Source organism: Melanostigma gelatinosum (assembly GCF_949748355.1).
Source record: "Melanostigma gelatinosum genome assembly, chromosome: 10".
NCBI lineage: Eukaryota > Metazoa > Chordata > Actinopteri > Perciformes > Zoarcidae > Melanostigma > Melanostigma gelatinosum.
The window spans coordinates 25,827,700-25,852,468 of NC_136643.1; the positions used below are offsets into that span (position 1 = coordinate 25,827,700).

At 42.0% G+C, this 24,769-nt stretch overlaps 2 protein-coding genes across 2 annotated transcripts in view; both read right to left on the reverse strand.

Annotated features, from left to right (window-relative positions):
- Window positions 1-6,020: 6,020 nt before the first annotated feature.
- On the reverse strand, window positions 6,021-17,019 carry LOC306783574 (interleukin-1 receptor-like 1; the record flags this gene model as incomplete). Its single annotated transcript, XM_079277282.1, has 12 exons — window positions 16,987-17,019; window positions 14,963-15,026; window positions 13,778-14,021; window positions 13,501-13,690; window positions 12,946-13,222; window positions 10,294-10,359; window positions 9,530-9,656; window positions 8,985-9,133; window positions 8,751-8,888; window positions 7,299-7,463; window positions 6,707-6,846; window positions 6,021-6,269 (listed from the first exon to the last, which is right to left on the reverse strand). Exons 2-12 carry the CDS (start codon window positions 15,021-15,023, stop codon window positions 6,021-6,023), a joined length of 1,806 nt encoding a protein of 601 aa, XP_079133408.1. The 5' UTR covers window positions 15,024-15,026; window positions 16,987-17,019.
- A 5,552-nt stretch (window positions 17,020-22,571) lies between these two features.
- il1rl2 (interleukin 1 receptor-like 2) overlaps window positions 22,572-24,769 on the reverse strand; it is an 11,572-nt gene continuing 9,374 nt past the window's right edge. Inside the window, exons 7-11 of the mRNA XM_079276456.1 lie at window positions 24,655-24,769; window positions 24,142-24,285; window positions 23,886-24,050; window positions 23,168-23,371; window positions 22,572-22,910 (exon numbers count right to left, since the gene is read on the reverse strand). The exon at window positions 24,655-24,769 is cut by the window's right edge and continues 25 nt beyond it. Coding sequence (XP_079132582.1) covers window positions 22,717-22,910; window positions 23,168-23,371; window positions 23,886-24,050; window positions 24,142-24,285; window positions 24,655-24,769 — 822 coding nt within the window. The 3' untranslated portion in view covers window positions 22,572-22,716. The remainder of the gene's footprint in view (window positions 22,911-23,167; window positions 23,372-23,885; window positions 24,051-24,141; window positions 24,286-24,654) is intronic.

Sequence of the window (24,769 nt, forward strand, 5' to 3'; positions counted from 1 at the left end):
TCAGTAAAGAACCACAGCCCACCGGCTGATCACTGATACGGGCACCAGGGATTAGTCCGGCCCCTTAACACGGCCTGAGAGGAGAGGAAGAGGTAGTCCAGCTGCTGTCATCCACACACACACACACACGCTCCAACCTATGGAGAGGGTGGCCACACACACCAGACCAGAGCACATGGTGTGTGAGTGTGTGTGTGCGTGTGTGTGTGTGTGTGTGTGTGTGTGTGTGTGTGTGTGGAGGGGGATGGGACAGGGTCACCCAGGACTTTGAAGACACAAAAGGTTGGCCTTAGGCCCAGTGCCCTCTGGGTCACTTAAGGAGGCAGCATGACAACATGTGTGCACACACACACACACACACACCACCTGCTGTTCACGCAGGCTCGTGTTTGGTGTAATGGAGATGGAGTGATTCAGCAGCACACATAGCTGAGATTTACCACATCGCTCAGGCCAATAAACCTCCGCGGCAACACGACAGCATCTTTGGAATTTTCCAAAGATGAACTGAGAACGATTGTCAAAAACCCAAAGATACGCAATTTATGATCATATACAACCGAGAAAAGCAGCCAGAGCTGCATAGATGTGTCAAATAATTGAGAAGATTGACAGAAACTTTTGAGAGTGACTCAATATGCAGAAATGTTAGAAAAATGCTGTTTTATCAATTAATCAATAATGAAAATAATCATTTCACATTTAGAACCTGCAGAAGTGTTTGACAACTTAATTAATCCTTTTGAGTCATCAGGTTGACCTGCTCGCTGGAAAATCACGACAGCAACACACACACACACACACTCTCACACACTCTCACACACACACCTAAATTCACAGCTCCCTGATTAAGTCGTGATAGATCGTCCCCACAGGGCCTATTGAACACAGTGTGTGTGTGTGTGTGTGTGTGTGTGTGTGTGTGTGTGTGTGCGCGTGTGTGTGTGTGTGCGCGTGTGTGTGTGTGTGCGTGTGTGTGAGTGTTTCTGTGTGTGTGTGTGCGTGTGTCTGTATGTGTGTGTATTAGCAAAACATCACATTTCCATATATACCGCTGTGTGTGTGTGTGTGTGTGTGTGCGTGTGTGTGCAGCCATGTGTCTGACCGTGTGCAGGTGTGTGTGTGTGTGTGTGTGTGTGTGCGTGCGTGTGTGTGTGTGTGTGTGTGTGTGTGACACCGGGGCGAGTGCCGGGTCAGCGGGGTCAAAGAGGAACAAAAGAGACGGAGCAGCTCCCAGCTGCCGGGCCAAACGTCATCCAGCATACCCCCCCCCCCCCCCCCCCCCCTTCCTTTTCAATGGGAGTGTGCCGCTTCTGCTGACACACGCACATTTACACACACACACACACACACACACACACAGTGACGTCCAGAGCTGGCTGCAGCAGGCGATGGGGGTAAAAGGCCACATGGGGACGTATGCAGCGCTCAGACTAACGTCACGTCTTCAACAGCATTCTGATGATTTCAAACGATTCAAAGAAACACGAAGGTTCAGCAGCCCGTTGGTTTAAAGGTGCAGGAAATAAAGACTGTTACACGTTCGGCGTTACCTGAGATCTTTCACTTCAGTCAAAGTGGCGATGACACAATACAAACATACTCAACTGCTAAAGCTGCAAAGATGAATTCATGAATCAATTAGTTGTCATCTATAAAATGAAACTTTAATAATCGATTAATACATTTGAGTAATTTTCTTTTGCTGAATAAAGGTAAAAAGTCTCTGATTCCAGCTTCTTAAAATGTGAATATTTTCTGGTTTCTTTATCTTGTTCTTTGAGTTGTGGACAAAACAAAACAGCTTTAACACATGAAGCTTCGGCTTTACTCGGCAGAACCGGAGGAGAAACATTTATCAGAGAAAAGTCTTACATAATTGAATGAATTTAGTCTTTACAAATAAAAATCTGCTACAAAACTTCACCAGAAAAAGTTCATTTTTCTCAAAATGTTCCAACATCAGAGATTTTTTTAAATAAACCACAGACGTCACCAAAGTCTCCGTCTGAACATTTGAAGGAGCAATGATTTAAAACAAAAAGGTGACAAAGGTGAGCTCAACACGGGTTTACTACCATGCAGTGTGTCATTACAGTGTGTTATTACAGTGTGTCATTACAGTGTGTCATTACAGTGTGTCATTACAGTGTGTTATTACAGTGTGTCATTACAGTGTGTTATTACAGTGTGTTATTACACTCTGACATGCCTTGTTTGCTTCCTGCTCTCAGCTGACACCTATGATGCAACAACATGCAGTTTGTTTTGTTTTCACAGTCAAGACATCCACTTTGCATATAAGCAGAGAGAACTAAGAGTTCACTAAGTCTCATTCAAGAATTTGAATAATTATATTGTATAAAAACAGAAAAAGCTTTTATTTGTCTCGTACTTCAGCAAAATCCCTACTTATCATATATTTTAGTAAGTGTATTTTTACTTCAGCGCACATTTTAAATAGCATTTGTGTTAAAATAGTAAAAGTGGTAAATAGTGAATAAATGTATTAAAGTGCTTTTTAATACATTAATATTGTCTACAACACTCTTTTTGTGGTATTATTTAAATCTGCAAGCATTTATTTGTTACAAGTTTTACTGCAGTTTACTTCTTTCTGGTTTTTACTTCCTTTGTAGGAAATCCTTCAGAAACAAAGTGGACTTATCTTAGTATGACATGGAATCAGCTCTGAAATAAGAAGAAGAAAGAGTGAGACGTCACCACTTACTGTGAAGTGATCCACTCCGTCCTGCACGGATCCTCCATCACACACCAACACTCCGTCAGACTCCAGGTTAACGTGTAATCAGCTGCCGGCTGCGTGCGCGGGGGTGTGCGTGTGTGTGTGTGTGTGTAATAGTTTAAGAAATGCTCTGTCACATGACCACTGTTTCAAATTAAAACACCTTTCCCATGAGGAAAATAAATGTCGCCCTCTACTGGATAAACGCTGCAACAACAGTTATGTTCAGCAAACACTTCAGTAATAATAGATTTGAGTTTATTCCCCAACAAGTAAATTATACTTTTAATGAGTAACAACTGCTATACAGAGACTTCTCTACATCATATTACAATAAAAATACGGACGACACACAATTAACCATAAGCAACAAATCTGTGGCATTTCTTAAAATTATAATTCTTTATTTTCATATTGAGAAATCCAAAACTTTACAAACAATATAAATAAAAAATAAATGTTCAACAGCTGTGTCTTTATCAATTATACAGGAAGTAAATGGACCTCTAACTGGTGCTGCACCTCCTGACAAACATATTTCAAAATAAAACAGGAAATACAATCACACGAACGGTAACAGAATATAAATAAAGTCTACATTCAGTCGCAGGTCCTGCATCTCTAAAGGTCTGCATCTCTAAAGGTCCTGCATCTCTAAAGGTCAGCATCTCTGTAGGTCAGCATCTCTGTAGGTCCTGCATCTCTAAAGGTCTGCATCTCTAAAGGTCCTGCATCTCTAAAGGTCAGCATCTCTGTAGGTCTGCATCTCTATATGTCCTGCATATCTAAAGGTCAGCATCTCTGTAGGTCCTGCATATCTAAAGGTCTGCATCTCTGTAGGTCCTGCATCTCTAAAGGTCAGCATCTCTGTAGGTCCTGCATCTCTAAAGGTCAGCATCTCTGTAGGTCCTGCATCTCTAAAGGTCTGCATATCTAAAGGTCTGCATCTCTGTAGGTCCTGCATCTCTAAAGGTCTGCATCTCTAAAGGTCTGCATCTCTATATGTCCTGCATATCTAAAGGTCTGCATCTCTGTAGGTCCTGCATATCTAAAGGTCTGCATCTCTGTAGGTCCTGCATCTCTAAAGGTCAGCATCTCTGTAGGTCCTGCATCTCTAAAGGTCTGCATCTCTAAAGGTCAGCATCTCTGTAGGTCCTGCATATCCAAAGGTCTGCATCTCTGTAGGTCCTGCATATCTAAAGGTCTGCATCTCTGTAGGTCCTGCATCTCGAAAGGTCTGCATCTCTAAATATCTGCATCTCTGTAGGTCCTGCATCTCTAAAGGTCCTGCATCTCTAAAGGTCTGCATCTCTAAATGTCTGCATCTCTAAAGGTCCTACATCTCTAAAGGTCTGCATCTCTAAAGGTCTGCATCTCTAAAGGTCCTGCATCTCTAAAGGTCTGCATCTCTAAATGTCTGCATCTCTAAAGGTCCTACATCTCTAAAGGTCTGCATCTCTAAAGGTCTGCATCTCTAAAGGTCCTACATCTCTAAAGGTCCTATATCTCTAAAGGTCATGCATCTCTAAAGGTCCTGCATCTCTAAAGGTCTGCATCTCTGTAGGTCCTGCATCTCTAAAGGTCTGCATCTCTAAAGGTTTGCATCTCTGTAGGTCCTGCATCTCTAAAGGTCTGCATCTCTGTAGGTCCTGCATCTCTAAAGGTCTGCATCTCTAAAGGTCTGCATCTCTAAAGGTCTGCATCTTTGTAGGTCCTGCGTCTACACGAAGACGTTATTTCAACGCATTCAATGTCTCATATAAAAACGTCGTAAATATGGAACTACAGACTGTGTGCTGTCAACAAGAAGCTCCCAGGACATCATAATGAGAGCAGAGCACATTATGTCTGTATATGTTCACTAAAACACAACTCAGTGTTTACTGCTGGAATACGCATGCGCACGGACTCTGTGCAATTTTCTGCTAAGGTAGAGGCTGGAAACAAACACGGCACTATTTGAGCTAGCTAGCTAGAGCTTACTGAGTTCATGAGCGAAGTGAACGAGCTGACGGATTAAACGAGGCTTCACGCTAACGACACACTCTGTAAGTACTTGAACTACTTCATTCCAGTATTGCAAACCGAAATATCATTACCACACCATTAATATCATGTTATGCTCATCATGCGGGCGAGGCTGCTAGCTTGTTAGCATGTAGCGCCAGCATGTTACAAACAGTAAACAGCAGACATGTGTGTTAGTTAATGTACTGTACTAACGTTAATAGATCATGGTCAAAACATTGTTGTTTGGGTTATGGCAATATATAAACAATATTGTGTAATATCCAGGTCAGCATTGTTCCGTTGAAGACACGTCTATGGTCTCCGGTGTAGAGACGTTCTAAACTGGTCTAAGTCAATATGTTTTTTAATACTTGTTTTATTTACAGATGTCCAGCTTGAAAATATGGCAGATCTCCTGAAACAGGCTCCTGTGTGGCTTTGAAAACTACATTTAAAGAAGGAAAGGGAGATTATGTTTTTATATAAAGAACATTGTTATATTTATATTGTGCTTTAATGATTACAAATGAACTGTTGCTGCGTCACTTGGTCGTTTGTCCTGTAAGTGGAAACTGTTGATGTGTTCTATACCCAGAAGGACTGTAAGCATTTCGGCGTTGAATACACGGTTAAAACACGGTGAGGTTGAATACACGGTTAAAACACGGTGAGGTTGAATACACGGTTAAAACACGGTGAGGTTGAATACACGGTTAAAACACGGTGAGGTTGAATACACGGTTAATACACGGTGAAAAGTGAAAGGTTTTGAGCCGACTATTTGTAGACGTTGATTCAACGCTCACGTTTAGACCAGATATCAACGTGATGTCCAATACTGGCTTTCAACTGATAAATGTGGATGTGGTTTCTTCGTAAGCCTCTAAATCATGATATATTAGTATGAGCACAATGTAGAGGATGAAAAATTATAGTATTGCAAATCACGTTTAAATCTGGTCTAAGCGTGAACGTCTGTTCAACGTCTACAAATAGTCGGCGAAAACACTTTCACTTTTGAACGTTTTTTCAACGTCGGGCATAGACGTCTTTTAAACGTCTTTTGAACCAAAAAATGCTCACTGGGATACTTATTCCATTAGTTAGGATTATTTCCGATTGTCTTACACTTTCTTTAACCAAGAGTAAATAAATGACAATATTAGCATAATTTAAAAAGTAACTGGAGCGTATGGACCCTTTTTATTGTACATGCTACATATCTGTCATTCCAGAAAAGGTCAGAGTAAAATCCACCAGGGCTTCAAACAATAGCCGACTGTGGACGTTGTTTAGCAGGTGTGGCCGGCATCAGGTATCTCACGCTCTTCCAGAAGCGGGAGTTACAGGCGGCGGCGCCCCGCGAGTCCTCGTACCACCTGATGGGGGCGCTCTTGAGAATCAGGTGCTGCAGGCCGGCGGAAAGGTGTGCGTAGCCTTGTGGGCCCTCGTCCCCCAGCTGGATCAGAATCACACTCATGTCTCTCTGCAGCAACGCGTGGTGGAGCCCCACCTGGAAGATGATTAGGACATTTATGTTCTGACTCCTGGACATTTTTGTTCGATGAATATTCTCCCTGGAGAAGTTGCAACAATTCGTTTTCGGGTATAATTGTTTGATTATACTTTTAAATGATCTCTAATGTTATTTCATCGTGACCACAACAGTTTTAGCGCGTTTCACAACTTGTGGGTTAACTTCTAGACACAACCAGATGAGTGAATGTTGACTTCTGGATTCAGTTTTTTTATTGTTCTTTTTTGGGCTTTTTGATGTTATTTGATAGTTGAAGTGATAGTCAGCAAAAGGCCGTGGGTCTGATTCCCAGGACTCCACCCCGGTATTCATCACTTTTATATACAAAGTGTTAAAGGGAACTTAACTTTAATTCAAAACTGCCACACTCTGCAGACAAACTCAGATGTAACGACTTCCTGCTGAAAGACTACCTGCCAGTCAAACCCTCCTATGAGGGGGTTTTGGGGTGAGATGGGATGCTGGTCTGAGCTCTCTGACTCTGAATCCGGGGTGAGGATGACCATCAGCCTCCTGCTCTGCTTCATGCGGTCCTCCACCAGCTCCAGACGGTCTGTGGGGTCACACAAAGTCCTGATGTTGGAAAAGAACCCCAGGGTGCAGTGAAGTCTGAAGGACCCTCTCAAAGAGGTTCAACATGCCGGCTCTTTGAGTTAGCTGCAGATTATTTCATCACATCTTTTGGCCGTTTAAGTCGTGTAAATGACTAAAAGCACCATCGAAAGCAAATTTCAAAAAAAGAGAAGAAGAAGAAGACAGAAATGCTAGGAGAGAGAATAAAATGACATCATCGTGCCAAATAAATTGTTCTTCAAAACAATTTGGAGAAAATAAAAGAAGTAGTGATGTCTATGTAGAGATATGAGCGACGCAAAGACAAGTAAAGTAAAATGCTACAGAGTCAGTGAGCCTCTATGGGATAATGCTATAAGCTTCCAGTGGTTTTATCCGTATTTGTGTCCATAAATAAAAAAATCTAACAATAAAAACACATTAAATGACGACCTTCTCCGGGTATGTCGTCCCTCCCGTGGATGAAGAGTCGATATCCGCACTTCTCCTCGAGGACGGAGGGCAAAACCTTAGCGACGAACTGACAGAGCGCGTCCTCGGTGGCCTTGTCCACGCTCTGCATTTGGTAGACCACGTAGGCGTCGAACATCCTCCCGTCTAACAAACACAGACAAAGTCACGGAAGCTGTCAAGACTTGTTGTTATTTGATCATTATGACGCTGCCGTGTCACATGTGAGTGTGGGGAAAAGAGTTCCTGGAAGAACGCTGCGATCGCTGAGACTACTCTGGTCTCACAAAGGCTGAAATAAACTTCAGCTGTTTGTGAGTCTTATGTATCCCATCCAGCTCTTATGTGTCCCATCCAGCTCTCGTGAGGCGCTGGTCAACACAGCAAAGGAAAAAATAATCTCATTGTTTCAAAATATAATTCCTCCCTCGTTACACAATCCGTCTGACTCACGGTCGCCCAGGATACAATAATTCACGATCGGAGTGTGCAACCTGAAGTCACCAGGGTGAGAGAAGAGTAAAGCGGTCAGATTGAAAGAGGGCATCCTGGTGATGGGAAGTTCATTGACTTCATTATTTATTCTCCTGATAGAAGGAAAGGACCTCAAACATTCCCAAACATATCCTCCAAGTTGTGCAGCCCTCCATGCAGAATGAAACAAGGTCGGACATGCAGGTATCTCTGCATGTTTGCTTTTGTGCAGAGAAGGAGAAGTACGGTGGCCCGGAGAGCTCAACGCACTGCAAATCAAGAAAACATGCAAACGGACACGTTTCTTAATTTTCAGTTTTCAACCGTAGAGAAGCCTGTTCCTGCCACATTAAATATATTTATTGCCTATGCATGCGGAAACTTCCAGGTTATGAAAAGTGAAGTCAAAGCTTCATGTGTTAAAGCTGCATTCCCTCTAGTGTCCACCAGGGGGCGACTCCTCTGGTTGAATAGAAGTCTATGAGAAAATGACTCTACTTCTCTCTTGATTTATTACCTCAGTAAACATTGTAAACATGAGTTTATGGTCTCAATCTCTAGTTTCAAGTCTTCTTCAATACAGCATGATGTTCATTTAGTACATTATGGTCCATTTAGAGTCAAACAGACCATGTCAACACCACTCTCATGTCTCTCATGTGCATTAAAAGGAGTCCTCTATCAACTTTCAGTTCTCTATCAAGTTTCACATTGTCAAAATTGATGTCCTTGTCCAAACCTTCAGTATACATTACCCACAATGCTGCAGTTTGGTTGGGGACTCGGATGTGCTAACATAGCCTCGAGCCGCTAGCCTCATGCGGCAAGTACATTGTTTTTAACTTGTAGTCCTCAGCCCTGATTCTTTATCAGACTCTACGATAGTACTCCCTAAGACCTGTTAACAGACTTTAATGTGCAATATCGGCGCTTTGCGATAAACAAAGAGATGTTCCTTACCTTTATCACAACGGCTGAGTGGGAAGCAGGGTCTGAAGAAGAGCGCGAGGTCGATGGCGAAGCACTTGACCAGAACGGCGGCCAACACACAGAAAAACAACACACACACTCCTCCAACGACCAGCGGGATGATCGACTCTGGAAAGAAAATGTTTGTGTCAATGACTTATTTCAATGAGCAAGTAATGCCAAAGTCTGACGTAATCATTACTCGTCCATGATCCCGACACTGACCTCTCGGCTTCAGAGTCAAAGTGACATTCCGCAGTGTGTACATGCCAACGCCTCTGCAGACAAATTTTGAGTTGAAATCCTGAGCAGACACTTTGTCAATGGTCAGGATCGCAGTGGAGATGGTGTCCTTCGCAGGTCTCTGACTGACTCTGACAAAGAGAAGTAAAAATGAAGTGACTCACTGCAGCCAACCAGAGCAAGGAAGCGCACAAAATACTACATTCATAGCTGCGGTTTCTGTCATGCTGGTGGATAATAACATTAATCAGGCTTCAACATCTCAACAAATACTGGATTGGAAATTCGTTCAATACTTTGGTTGGCTAAATACCCGCAAAACTAATATCATTCCAATCAGCCTCAGCTGTACTTTGTTTAGTGCTAATTAGCTAATGTTAGCATGCTAACACGATAAACAAAGATGTGAAACATTACCTGCTGACTAGATAAATAGATATTATTATTGTCGATAGAATGTACACGTGATAGAGGTCACATTATGTATGTTGAGTCCTCTATTTGGTTGTGTTTTTAGTGACGCTCACGGTTTCATGGCTTCATTGTATCCGGCGATCTGGTCGGGAGAAACGCCGTCAATGTGCCAGCTAGCTTTGCAGTTAGCTTCCACGTCAGTCCCACAGAAAACGGAGCAGCTCAGCTTGATCCCAATGCCTGGTGGAAAGATCGCATTCTTATTCTACAAATTCATATTTCTGGGTGAGCAGGATTGATAAGCAAGATCATTTTTATTAACTGCACAAATTCGGAAGTGAGTTTTCCAAATCTTTATGCGTATAACCTTAAGGTATTATGCAACATTTCAATGTTTATCTTGAAATAAAGACTAAAAATGAAATCCACTGTTATTTTTTAATCTAGACACCTTTTCAACTGCAAATCACCAAAATCATTTTTATATCAGACTACGAGGTTACACAAGGTCTTATGTACGTTTTATTATCTCATCTTAAGTTGTTGCCACGCGTGTTCTGTCTGCAGACAAATATATGTACTACAATATTTATTGTTTAATATACAGTAAGATTTCAGTCCCATGGAAAGATTTACAGATGACTACAAACTCTAAGTCCAGGCATGTACCTCTCTCTGGAATTATCAAGTTTCTTAACTCTTAAAGGATCTCTATTGGCTAGTTAATCAAGTAGCAACAATTGTTCTTCGATTCAACAAAATACAGCACAACTCAACCGACTGACTGAAAAGCAACACAACTACAACAATCAATAAGTCGTAGGTAAGGTGTAAGTGTTTCAGTCGATACAGGGGCTGTGGCTTCTTGCTTTCCTACCTTCCTCAGCGAACTGCTCCTTGTTGGCTGGAGAGATGATCTCTACGTCTCGGTGAACACTTGGTTCTGCGAAAACAAGACCCAGCAATGAGATTTAATCAGCTGTTGTTTGTGAAATGTTGTATGCGGTCTGTTTTTCCAACACGAGAGTTTACTTTGGAGAGAACATTGGTCGTTTGTTGTAAAATCCACACAGACTACATGTTGCAGTGAAATGTGTGTCAGGCAAGAGATGGATTCATGTTCATTCTTAGTGTGTTGGACGTGAACAAACAATCTTCAACACTGAAGCCTTAAACTGGAATCCAATCTTTGTGGATTCGTCCCTGAGTGTAAAAAAAAAAAAAATCAGTGAATGATTAGTTAGTTATTCCTAAAGACCAAACTAAGTTCTACTGAACACCACTTTAAATGAACACATTGGTTGTATTGTGTACCAACCGGTCCGGAAAAATGTTGGCATTGTACGTTTCTTCAACTGATTACTTTGACTTTCGACCTTTCTGATCCAAGAAATGTTTTATGAATATGTTTCATATCAGCCTTGTATCACGCTTGCAGAAATGCACAATGTTGATTTTTTGTTGAGACAAACGGCACGGTTTGTCTAAAAATGATAACAAAACAACATAAATATGTAACAACGCAACAGCGCAACAACGCAACGTAACGCAACGTAATGCAACAATGTAACGCAACAATGTAACGCAGCAATGTAACGCAGCAATGTAACGCAGCAACGTAACGCAGCAGCGTAACGCAGCAGCGTAACGCAACAGCGTAACGCAACAGCGTAACGCAACAGCGTAACGCAACAACGTAACGCAACAACATAATGTAACTCAGCAACGTAACGCAGCAACGTAACGCAACAACGTAACGCAACAACGTAGCGCAACAACGTAGCGCAACAACGTAGCGCAACAACGTAACGCAACAACGTAACGCAACAACGTAACGCAACAACGTAACGCAACAACGTAACGCAACAACATACCATCGTAACGAACAATGTGATGAAACAATGTGACAAAACAACGTGAAGTCACAACTTTATCGAACAGAGTAACATAACTGACTTTCTTACGTTATGTATGGACTGGCAGTGTATGCACCAGTGGATCTATGACTGCGAACCTTCAAACTGAAGTGACTACAGGGCCTCTAGAATTGATCACTGAACAAAATCAGTAGCTTTTAGCAGTGGAGCTCCTGTTCAGTGGCGACTGAGAGTTCGTCACGTGACCGTCATTCATAACCGACTGCTGAGCTTTTAACTCGATGAACAACTTGTTAAGCCTTGTTTTGTACTAAACTGAACGTGACAGTTCAAACCAGCACCAGACTGAATGTTCAGTTTGGATGAAGCAGTTAAAAATATCTGAACAAAACTATTCAAATAAGCAAATATTTCTATTTCTAGGCCTAAAAGACAAAAACATAGCATAGCATTGCACATTGTGCATTGAGTTGATTTAAAGTAGATACTTTGTAGAGATGAGATTTAAGGAAGGGATGTAGAGTTCAAAAATCAGATTCAACATTCAAAGCTTTATTGTTATACACACAAAGACACACTCAACAATACACTTTTTACTGTCCTTTGATTTCCATCTATACACACTAAACTAGTGCAAAAAAAGAAAGGGGGGATGACTGAGCAAAAGTATTAAAATAAATAAAACATGTAAAACGTATTTAAAATAGAGTTTAATTAGGCAACAGATGCAAATTGTAGCGCAAATTCCAGCGTGATTTGTGTTTGCAGCAGTCGTATGAGTCTGTGCAGTATATTTATATATGTAATACAATACTTCAGAGGTACAATATGAATGAGGCACTCCACTGATTCTATACATGAAGTTCAGTTGGCCCCTCAGGTCTCTATATGGCTCCAGAAAGCCCCCCAAATAAAACAAAACAGTTTGGTGTAGCCCTTCAACTATATGTTGAGGTGAGCAGCGCATGTCTTGTGATATGGCAGCAGTGGTTTGAACAGGTTTATATGTATTATGTATGTATGTGTACTTAGAGAGTTGAGGGTGGGTCAGTATCTGAGGGTCTTGTTTGAGGTCTTATGTTCTGCAGAGATAGAAAGATCGTCCTCATGGTTTCTTGCTTCAGCGATGACTCAGACACAGTTTTTCCACGTTTCCTTTTCTTAACGAGCAGGGTGTTGCAAATGGAGGACGTGAGGTTCAGCAATTAAAATTCAAATGAATGACAGTCAGCGGTACATTTAATTCACTTTTCATAACCAACAAGTTAGATAGATATTCGTACCTCTAATACCCGCATACGTAAAGAGAAACAGATCAGATATTCATTTTGGGATGGTCACCGTTGACAAATGTTGACTGTATCAACTTTGTAGAATCAACCAAACTTATTAGCCAAAAGATTCTTTGTTGATGACTTTGCAGTTTACTTGGAAATTTAGTTTTGAGCATATTTCAAAACATTATTAAAATAAATCTTCATTGTCTGATGAATTAACAGTTAAGTTTACCACTAAGCCAGTAAGTTTACATTTACCTTTATAAGGGCGCTACAGTCATTTGAGATCTTCCTGCTAACTATGCTAACAGGGGACTCTATGCTAACAGGGGACTCTATGCTAATTGGGAACTCTATGCTAATTAACATATTGGCCATCACAATGAAACTTTTTAAACTCCTGCACGTTCACCTTGTTGTGGGATGACAATCCATCAGGAAACACATGGATGATGTAAATCATCATTAATAGTACATAAAAAACAGAAAATGCCCGCTCACCTAAATGTTCCAGCCTCCTGGAGGCCGACGAGGTGTACTCCAGGCCGTTGTGCGTCCAGGTACAAATGCACGTGTAGATGCCCTCGTCAGCCTTGGTAGCGTTTTTGATCCACAGGTCTTTTTCGTGTCGGCCTTCAAGGGGTTCGGAGTCCTGCAGGAGGGGCCGCAAACGTGCGGTAATTTGAAGAGGGAAATAAAGAAGGAATCAAATGAAGTCATATGGAAGGAATTTGGAAACAGGACATAAGAAGGACTTGGTACACAAAAAACAAAACCAATAGATTGCATTTCATGGCTTTTTCACAAACTGCCATGATACTGGGCTGCTTAATTTAACAATGTCATTTCTGTTAAACTAAATCACAATACTCAAGATTCCAGGTTTAAACCTGACCACCATCACACCAGAGTGACTGGAATCACTCGTACCTTGTTCCAGCTGAAGTTTCCATTCAACATTTCACAAAAGTGGCCGATGGTGGACGGACATGGGACGTTCTTGCTGTCGTCAGAGTTCTTTATTTTTCCATAGAGGAGTTTGCTGTGAAACTTAAGGCTTTTTTTGAAAACCCTAAAGGTTACATAATGGTTGTAACACTCTCCGGATGAGCGGTCGTCCCTGGAAAACAAGAAGTGATGACAATCAGAGATGGTATCAACAGATCATCTCAGTGAGAAGAATGTATTTCAGAGAAAGTATCCTGACCGAGCGGTGTAAAAGCCAGAGTCCGTAAGGACGGGGTTCAGGAGGAAGAGCGCTCCGCCGTGGTGATGTACGTCCTCATTCTCGTCACTGGTGATATTCTCAATCTCATTGTCGCTATTATTTCTGAACCAGGTGAACTTTTCATCCAGATTCTCCACATCGTAGGGCACAAAGTAAAACGCCTCCCCTTCAATAAGGTTGTACGACTCCGGGGTACTGTTGAAACATCGGCGCTCGGCTGACTCTGAACATGTGGGGAGAAGATGACAGAGATAATGGTGATGAAGATGAAAGTGAACGGCATGGTGTTTATTCACGGTTATGTAAATGTGCAGGTAGACAGAGCCTGCAAGTATTACAGGCTTGAAATGCTGCAGTGGAGAACAACAACAACAAAACGATAGAATCAGATGCAAAGAGAAAAGGTGTTTACTCTTTTTAAACAGACTTTTGCATCAGTTCTTATGGAAGATAGATTAAAACCTTAAACACACACACACACACACACACACACACACACACACACACAGGTACTGTATGAGTCAGGTTTATGCATTTATGCTTGTTACATGCATAGTGTCTTTTTAAAATAAACGCAACAAACCTACTCGGTTTGGTTAAAATAATGTTACGTAAAATACTTGTACTTGTTACATAACAGAACTACAGTAAAACAAGTTAGAATACTTCCTTTAATCACCTTTTTTGACTTTCTCTGTATTTTAAACAGTCTGATCTCATTGGGAGGAATTTAAATAGCACGACATGTCAGATATTATCGCGTCTTATTTAACACCAACAGCAACAAAACCCCACAGTTTCATCTATGAAATACACGACGGTTTGGCTTAGAGTAAGTATGGAAACATGCATTTACAAACATAGTTATTATGTAAAAAATGATTGTTGATTTGGTGAGAATAACAACGGCTTGATACAGACAGGATTAAGTCCATTATACTCTGAATATAGTGACTGTTATAGAACTATATATGAATATAGATCTCTTCATGAATGTAGTGCATCCGTGCCACTACACTCCATTAATGTAAGTTTCAGTGGTCCATTTGAGAGGGAGCTTCCTCTACATGTGCAGCGTCAGCACTATGAGGGTGTGTCCTGGACCTGTGGGTCCCTGGGGATCAGCTAACAGATCCACTAATGCAATCATCATGCATGCCCTACCTGCACAGTCAGATGCAGTCATCACCGTGAAGATGAGGAGGAGAAGTCGGGAGGCATCCATTGTCTGAAAGAGAGAGAGAGAGAGACAGAGACAGAGAGAGAGACAGAGACAGAGAGAGACAGAGACAGAGAGAGAGAGAGAGAGCGAGAGAGAGCGAGAGAGAGCGAGAGAGAGAGAGAGAGAGCGAGCGAGAGAGCGAGAGAGCGAGAGAGCGAGAGAGAGAGAGAGCGAGAGAGAGAGAGAGAGAGAGAGAGACAGAGAGAGCGAGAGAGCGAGAGAGAGAGAGAGAGAGAGAGAGAGAGACAGAGAGAGAGAGAGAGCGAGAGAGAGACAGAGAGAGAGAGAGACAGAGAGAGCGAGAGACAGAGAGACAGAGAGAGAGAGAGAGAGAGACACAGAGAGAGAGAGAGACAGAGAGAGAGAGAGAGAGAGAGAGCGAGAGAGAGACAGAGAGAGAGAGAGACAGAGAGAGCGAGAGACAGAGAGACAGAGAGAGAGAGAGAGAGAGACACAGAGAGAGAGAGAGACAGAGAGAGAGAGAGAGAGACAGAGAGAGAGAGAGAGAGAGAGAGAGAGAGAGAGAGAGACAGAGCGCACTAAAGTTAAACCTCGTGTTTTTTTGCTTCTAATCTAATCTCCCTCACAGCAAGTTCCTCTCCTGATAAGAATGAACAACTGCAGGTTACACAACCCCGGCCATTACATACGAGTTCCGGCAAAGACATCAGCAACTTTGAACAACCGTTTCATTTGAAGGCTTTAAGAAACACTTAACTGGAGACGATTAAGTGACTTGTCTGAGAAAGCAGCGGCCTAAGTGCACATCCCGCATCCTTCAGTCGACCCATGTCTCCATCTGAACTACGTCTCATCTAAACTACGTCTCATCTGAACTACATTCTCAACTACGTTTAGAGGGAATGCTTTTCCTCCCAGATGAAGACTGCAGTTTGAGACACAAAGTTAATGTTACAAACAACGTAACAAAACAAAAACGATGTTATTTTGAGGCAACACAATAATTGAGTTCAGCTGTCTTTGGGGTGAACGTCCTGTGTGAGGCAGTTCACGTTGCAGTTTTGTTGGTTTTTAGCTCTGTTGCGGTCTTTGGCTGCTTCACTTTGTTCAGCAGCTAACTGCTAACTCTGCTGATCAGTTAGTGGTCAGTGAGTTTCTTCTCCTAAGCTGCCGTCTGCTGCTCGAAACAGGGTCGATGAGAGCAGAGAAAACCAAATCAATGAGCTGTACTGAAATAATAATTACAAATGAAGAAGATGTCAGTCAAACAGCAAGAACTAAACTCAACACAGCAGTGTTTTTGTTTCATAAGCTACAAACAATCATCCACTATTTATTTCAAAAGTTAAACAGTACTTCATTTGAAAGAGGCTAAAAAGCTCAGACCCCTTTCACATTACAGTCATCGCCTGTTAAAATAAAGATATTGATTAGCACACACCGTGCTGTGTTTAATTCTTATTCAACCTTCATGTAATAACCTCATTGAATCTCATTTCCAAGGCGCTCCTGGTGGCACAGCTTCAAAACACAAATAACAGACTTAAAAAAAGAAAACTGCAAAAAGATAAAACCAACAAAAAAGCATTTAAATAAAGAAAATCACACAAAAGAGACGACAGAATTAAAACAAACCAATAAACCAGATGATGGTCCATAAAAACAAATATAACTAACATGGAAAGCATTACACAAATAACCAAACATATCCTATCCACACTCTGGCGTAACAGAAATACATTGTTGAATCCGTTATGGTTATTCATACATGAAGCCACTGTTAATATCAGACTTGAGACTTCCAACATTTTGCCTTTAAGAAAGAACGAATGGATTTAAAATACATCTTATGAAAAACAAAAAAGCATCGATTAAATACAGTGAAGTTCAGTCCTCGTTAACAGCATGCTCACTAAGACCGTAAATACAAAACACCCTGTCGTTTTACAGTTCAATGCCGTTTGAAATAAACACGGAGGACACAAATTAAAAGCGCTTTGCTTACCTCGTGAAAGTGTGTGCTGACAGCTGGATGGTGTGTCCTTCTTCTGCTCTACCTGCTTTATAGCCTCTCTGCTCATCACTGAACTCTGCAGATCGAGTGAGCAGCAGAGAAGGGAAATCACACACACCTACACACACTCACACACACTCATTCAACATTCTCCCTCCCTTCTCCCACTTATCTCCCTCACACACACACTTCACTGGAAAATCCAAAGAAATATCCTGTTTCAGTGACAGCAGTTTCTAATTCATCATCCCGATCAAACAGTCTATGATATGTGTGTTTACTGAGGTGCCAACTGTGGCCATAGTGACTTTATTCAAAGCTAGGCTTGTCTCCCCTCTTTTGCATGGGACATAATAAATATTTACATAATACCTCAGCAGACAGCTTGTGTCAGAGCATCATGTGAGGTACACTTAACAGAACAAGACACTGCTGGTATACGTTGTACGTATCGTCCACATGTTGACGAAACTGTCACGCTGTGTTGTTCCCCAAGGCAACAACCGAATCAGCAATCGCCTTTGATGAGCAACGTGCTTCCTACTAACTGACACGAGTGGCATGTTTACATCGAGCAAAAGTTATTGAGTGTTACGAGGTACAATTACGAGTCTAAAGAGCAAGAAAGTCCACGAAAAGCGAGTGGAGGGGTGGGGGATGGGTCAAGGAGGCCGCTGTTCACGTCCTGCTGTATGAAACCGACTTAAAGCCTGTTAGCTGTTAACTTAGTTGTGCTTGTTGTGTAAGAAAATCTGCAAGGGACGGTTGTTTTTTATATACGTTACATTACTTTACATTTCCACATTATAACGTTACATTTATATGTTGTTATGCTAATTTTGTTCCGTTATGCTTTTCAGTTAATACGTTATACCAATTTTCACAAGGAAAGTTCATTTGAATGTAATGTTATACTTTCTCTGTTCCCATCAGAACTGAAAGAGGTGACCTCAGATTTCCGTAAACATATAATAAGCATTCCCACTTAGTAAGAAAGTAGACGGTAAGTGATTTGTTATGAAATGAGTCAGTGAGTAGAGGACGGTGAGTGCTTTCCAATACAGTGATTAGTTGACGGTATAAGTGCTTCATAAGAGCTCATTGTCTGCTGAGACTCAACAGGTTCAGAACAAAAGCAATGCAGAAACATTCAGACATTCATTGATGTGGCTCAGGACGACAACAATGCCAATGGAAAGTCAATTAGGATCCTTATTCGTGGTGAACAGACAAATTAAAAGTATCCATGAGACTAAGAAACGGCCAGAGGAATTGATTTGGTATCGTGACAGTTTTGTTGCCTAAACCTAAATATTTGGTTCTGTTGCCTAAACCTAACGTTAGTTTTGTTGCCTAAACCTAACGTTAGTTTGTTGCCTAAACCTAACGTTAGCTTTGTTGCCTAAACCTAACGTTAGTTTGTTGCCTAAACCTAACGTTATTTTTGTTACCTAAACCTAACGTTAGCTTTGTTGCCTAAACCTAACGTTAGCTTTGTTGCCTAAACCTAACGTTAGTTTTGTTGCCTAAACCTAACGTTAGTTTTGTTGCCTAAACCTAACGTTAGTTTTGTTGCCTAAACCTAACGTTAGTTTTGTTGCCTAAACCTAACGTTAGTTTTGTTGCCTAAACCTAACGTTAGTTTTGTTGCCTAAACCTAAAGTTAGCTTTGTTGCCTAAACCTAACGTTAGCTTTGTTGCCTAAACCTAATGTTAGTTTGTTGCCTAAACCTAACGTTAGTTTTGTTGCCTAAACCTAACGTTAGCTTTGTTGCCTAAACCTAATGTTAGTTTTGTTGCCTAAACCTAACGTTAGCTTTGTTGCCTAAACCTAACGTTAGTTTTGTTGCCTAAACCTAAAGTTAGCTTTGTTGCCTAAACCTAACGTTAGCTTTGTTGCCTAAACCTAACGTTAGTTTGTTGCCTAAACCTAACGTTAGTTTTGTTGCCTAAACCTAACGTTAGCTTTGTTGCCTAAACCTAATGTTAGTTTTGTTGCCTAAACCTAACGTTAGCTTTGTTGCCTAAACCTAATGTTAGTTTTGTTGCCTAAACCTAACATTAGCTTTGTTGCCTAAACCTAATGTTAGTTTGTTGCCTAAACCTAACGTTAGTTTTGTTGCCTAAACCTAACGTTAGCTTTGTTGCCTAAACCTAATGTTAGTTTTGTTGCCTAAACCTAACGTTAGCTTTGTTGCCTAAACCTAATGTTAGTTCTGTTGCTTAAACCTAACGTTAGCTTTGTTGCCTAAACCTAATGTTAGTTTTGTTGCCTAAACCTAACGTTAGCTTTGTTGCCTAAACCTAATGTTAGTTTTGTTGCCTAAACCTAACGTTAGTTTGTTGCCTAAACCTAACGTTAGTTTTGTTGCCTAAACCTAACGTTAGCTTTGTTGCCTAAACCTAATGTTAGTTTTGTTGCCTAAACCTAACGTTAGCTTTGTTGCCTAAACCTAATGTTAGTTCTGTTGCTTAAACCTAACGTTAGCTTTGTTACCTAATGTTAGCTTTGTTGCCTAAACCTAATGTTAGTTCTGTTGCTTAAACCTAACGTTAGCTTTGTTACCTAATGTTAGCTTTGTTGCCTAAACCTAACGTCAGCTTTGTTCCCTAAACCTAATGTTAGTTCCGTTGCCTAAACCTAACGTTAGTTTTGTTGCCTAAACCTAACGTTAGTTTTGTTGCCTAAACCTAACGTTACGGAGTTATTTTAAGCCCAACCATGATGTCTGTTATGAGACATTATGGAGATGAGACATTGTGCCGTGAGCATTCGGCTTTTGACGTTTTCCTCGTGGTTGAGGCGAAACATTCTGGAAGAAGAAATCAAATGAATTAGAGAACCAATGTGAAATCAGTCTTGAGAGCATGTGCATGGCAGCTCATTTTCAGTGCAACATGATTCTGATCCTGAATGTGAACACCCTGTGCACACGTTTAGACTATGCTGCTGTAGGGTTTTAATTTAATTGGACAAATCTGCCCAATCTCCCCCTGACACTAGAGGGAATGCAGCTTTAACACATGAAGCTTTTGATTCAATTTTCAGAACCGGAGGTTGCCGTGTGTGTAAAGGACTTCAGCAACTAAACCTACCCATCTACCACTCGTCTCATCAAGTGGGTTTACCTCACAGTTCTAATTAAAGTGTAGTCTTAATTCATTCTCAATCGAATTAAGGCTACAGCAAAATGTAAGACAATGGTTTGTTTCCATCTTTATTGCAGCAGTAAAGGTCCTGTTGCTGTTTGAACCCAGCACTGCTCCCATGTACAAAGCCAAGTCCATGAACATTTCAAATAGTTTTATGGTTTTATGTGGAACAACGTGACCGGGATGGAGCCAGGCCTTGATCCTCTTCGTCACTGTTGGACCTCACTGATGCTCTTGTGGTTTAATTGGAACAAATCCATGCAGCAATCTTTACCAACAGCATTCAGCTGCTTTCTCAACAGATACAGTTTTTTCCCAGCTCAGCCGCACATCGCTGCACTGTGACAGGGTTTCACGGCGTGTCTTCAACCAGGTTCTATTTCAGCCAAAGGATGCTGACTCCCTTTGAGGCGCGACGGACCACAATGACTGGATAAATAGCATATCGCATGCCACCACTTTATATTACTTGCATCCCCATGAGCTGCCACACTTCAACCCACAATAATGTGCGCCAAGGTGCAGTTTGTGTACATGATGACATATAAAACAATGCTTTGATGGGCGCCATGCTGCTGGATTTATCTTTGGAGGCAAAGCTCTGAGTCAAAACCTTTTGTGTCCCAGTTAGCAAAATCTCCATTAAAGTTGTATTTGCAAGTATTCAAAAAAAAATTGGATGCAATTTAAATTTTAGAGCTAACAAACAAACAAACTGTTGTATAAATATTTATTCATAAAATGAAAACGAGAACAGAGATGAGCAGCGTAAAAGGGACAGGATGCCTGAGATACAGTGAGATAAAATGACGAAGATTAGAAAACAAGATGTTTCTCTGAAAGACTGAACAGGAAATGTTGCGGCAAGATTCATAGAATCTCTCAGTCAGCGCGATTCTGTTTGTGCCACAAGCTTCTACCGTGTAAAGGAAGAGACTCAGTTATATCTGATGCTCTGTTTGCTTCGTCTAATCTTAAAAATTCATTCAACAAACTATGATTGAATTATCCGTTAAATGACCCAATGAACCCGTCTAAGAGGCTCATTATCTGTCTGTGCCCCTGAGAGTGGGGTTTCATAGAAGCTTTTAGGGACGTGATGCACGTCAGCTGAGCCCAAAATGCACATTTACAGACTCCGATGCTGACAGGAAACAACAGATCAGACAGTGAAGAGCTGCACCAGTGACGTTCACCATGTCGCTTACTGGGGAAGATGGTTTCCAGTGTGCAGCGCTGACGGCTGGAGAAACGGACAAACGCTTGGAAGGCACTGACACCATGTGGAAAAAGCAAAGGTCCACACTGTGTTCTTCCTCTTCCTGAGATCATCATCACAAATGGACATACATAGCAGCCAATAGTTCTCAACAGCCTGCTGGCTTAAACGCTGAAACGCTGAATGACCACCTCCATGGAAGGGCTGTCACACAACGGGCCCCTGGGCCCGGACATGCTAAAGGGCCCACCCTCTGCTGTTGTTTTGAGTTTATTTGTGATCATTTTGTGTCTCTTTGCAATTCTTTTGTTGTACTTTGCGGTTGTTGTGTCTCTTTATAGTCCATTTACGTGTCATTATAGTCTTTTAATGACTCTTTGTAGTCTTTTTCAGTATCTTTGTTGTTGTTTTGTACCTCTTTGGAGTCAATTTGTGTCTCATTATAGTCTTTTAATGTGTCTTTATAGTCATTTCGCGCCTCTTTGTATTTTTTTTCTTCTCGTGATTGTCACTTCGAGTCTGTTGGTCATCATTGTGTGTCTCTCTGTGGTTGTTTTGGTCGGCTTGTTGTCACTTTGAGTCTCTTCCTGGTTGTTACTTGTCTCTCTGAGGAGGCCCCTGACGCGTTGGGCCCCTGGGCCTGTGTCTGGTAGGCCTGTTAAGTAATCAACCCATGCTCATTTCTTTAATGAAGTCTCTTTGTTGGTCATTTTGAGTCCTTTTTGGCTGCTTAAACCTCCGATCACGTTGAGGTTTGGTGGTGTCGGAAGCATTTGAGATTGTTTGGTGAAATGTCGGTTTGACAGATGGTCGAATCAAAAAACATCTTTGACGTCATCACGATGTTTCCAGCGTCTCCAAGAGAGACAACGACACAACAAAAGGTTCAACAGCATCGAGCGTCGTGGTTTATGTTAGAACGAAGGAGTTGTAGATGCAGACATGGAAAGACTCCCCCATCACTGATCCACATCTGGCTGTGGGCTCAACAATGATGAACTCAAGTCCAGTTCATGCAAATGATGCATGCAGTGATATTTCCTGTGTTTGTGTTTCTGGGGAACAGGAGACTCTGCACCAACAGGCTCATATGAGTGTAAACAATGTGGATTCCAGAAAGTGAATCAACGAACCAGAATTTCAGACGAAGCTGATGAATAAATTCCTGTTTTGTGCCAGGATGAATCCAGATGTTTTTGTTTGTTTGAAGTGAACCGTATGTTAATCTGATGATGATGAATAACGGATATGAAATATGTTTCAGGGATGCCGTCTGGTTCCCACATGTCAGATAAATAAGCAAAGTCTCCCGAGGACAAGAGGTCTGAAGGTCCCATCTGTGTCCCGGTTCAGACGGCGGTCTGGAGTCTCCCCACTGGCACCGAGGGCATGAGGTACCGCAGGTTCTTCCAGAACTTCCTGTTTGAGCGCAGCTTGTTGGGCTTGTTGGTTGGGAGGGAGCTTTTCTTCCACTTCAGAGCTCCTTGTTTCCTCCTGAAGTAGCGCAGAGACTCCGGCAGGCAACTGTAATCCACCGGACCGTCTGGAGGAACAGAATACAACATCGGCCGTTTTTATTGACATCTTCATTTGAAGCCGGCCTTCACAATAGTGAGTGAGTTTCACAGCATGCGTCGCTGCTTTGCGCCGTGTTCTAAGAGGCTCATCGACGATTCAAAATGGAGAGGAGCTTTAGCTCTTCTTAAAAGAATCCTCCAACATTTCTTCATTTTATTGCTGAGATTTTTCTGAATATTGAACTCGTGTTTGTATATAAAATACATGAAAGTCCGTCCTCACCGATCTCCACCAGGATCACTCGGGGGTCCTTCTGGGTCAGCGCGTCGTAGAGGCCGACCTTCTGCTCGTAGCACAGCTGGTTCTCGTTGTTCCTCAACGGCACCTCCTCTGTTTTTCCGTCAGCGCTGGATTTCCCCTCAGGTGAGAGGATGATTATCAGTCTGCGGCATGTGCGCACCGTGGCAGCGATGACGTCATGCACCGCTGGAAGAGATCAGACACAGGAAACCAAGAACGGGTCAAATGGAAAACACAGACTTCGATGAAGGACAGATGGTCAAAGGACTCGTTCTATTACGAAGGCTTATTAACTCGAATCATTATAATTCAAACTGCAGCTGAACATTTTACAAACTTGTTCTAATTTCACAAAAACTGTGCGAGGAAATGTTTGACGCGGTGGTGGAAAGTACTTCAGTACAACCTTGAGGTACTTACTTGAGTATTTACATGTTGTGCTTCTGTCAATTCCACTAAATATTGGACTTTTTACTGCACTACATTTATTTTGGCAGCTTTAGTTTCACGACAGATTTATATTATTAATGCAAATTATACAACAAAAAGTAATAAATAATGATGTATAACGATAAATGAAAGTACGCAGCAATCAACGTGTTTTAGTGAGAAACACCGAACGTGAACATAACCGGGTTCGTTCCCTCGGAAACCTTCATTAAACCTCCACATGTGAACCAGGTGAGTGCCGGTTGCTGACCTTCTCCCGGGCAGTCGTCCCGCCCTCTGATGTACAGGGAGTACCCGTGTTGTCTCTCCAGCTTCTCGGGAAGGAGCTGCAGGACCAAGCTCGCCGTCTGAGCTGAACTCAGGGCGTCGGGGGGGAGGAAGCTCACATAGGCGTCGTAGAGCTTCCCATCAGGAGCTGCAGAGAGGACGACAACAGCGGTGCAGTAAAGCAAACAAAGAGAGTTCCCGGCAGCGTGCGGTCGGTCCCACGATTCCACAGACTATACCTTGCTTGGAAAAATGCCTCATCAGCTTCCTGTGGGCCAACACCAGATCCACTTTGAAGACCAGGACGGCGGCGGCGAGGAGCAGAACGGCCAGGGAGGCGGCGAGGCAGAGGGCCACGTGGGTGTAGAGCGCACTGTGGTCGGCTGGAGAGAGAGGGAGGCAGACTGTTGTAGACATAAATAAACCAGATAAACAAGGAGAACAGGGCGGACCTTCAGGTGTGATCCGTCCCCGGAGGGAAGCTTTTCTCGGAAACGAGCAGTTTATTTGTAAATCAGAAACTCAAATCGTCATTTTATTCATTCATTTGTCACTAAATCTGTGGCACACAAGACCTGAGCTTTGTAGGAATGTTTGACAAAACACACATTCCCTTAGAGGTTCAAAATAAATAGACGAATGCATCTATAGACAGAAATTCCGTACCTTCGTGTTGATATTGCCTTCAATATTTCCTGCACATTTCTGTAATGTTTAATAGAAGAGAAGAAGAAGAGGAGAGAAGAACATACCTTCTTGAAGCCTCACAGTGCCGTCTTTGAGTCCGGCTGAGTTTGATACCCAGCAAGAAATGGGAACATTCAGGAAGTGACGACGGACTTTCGAGATGGACAGAGTGGACCGACC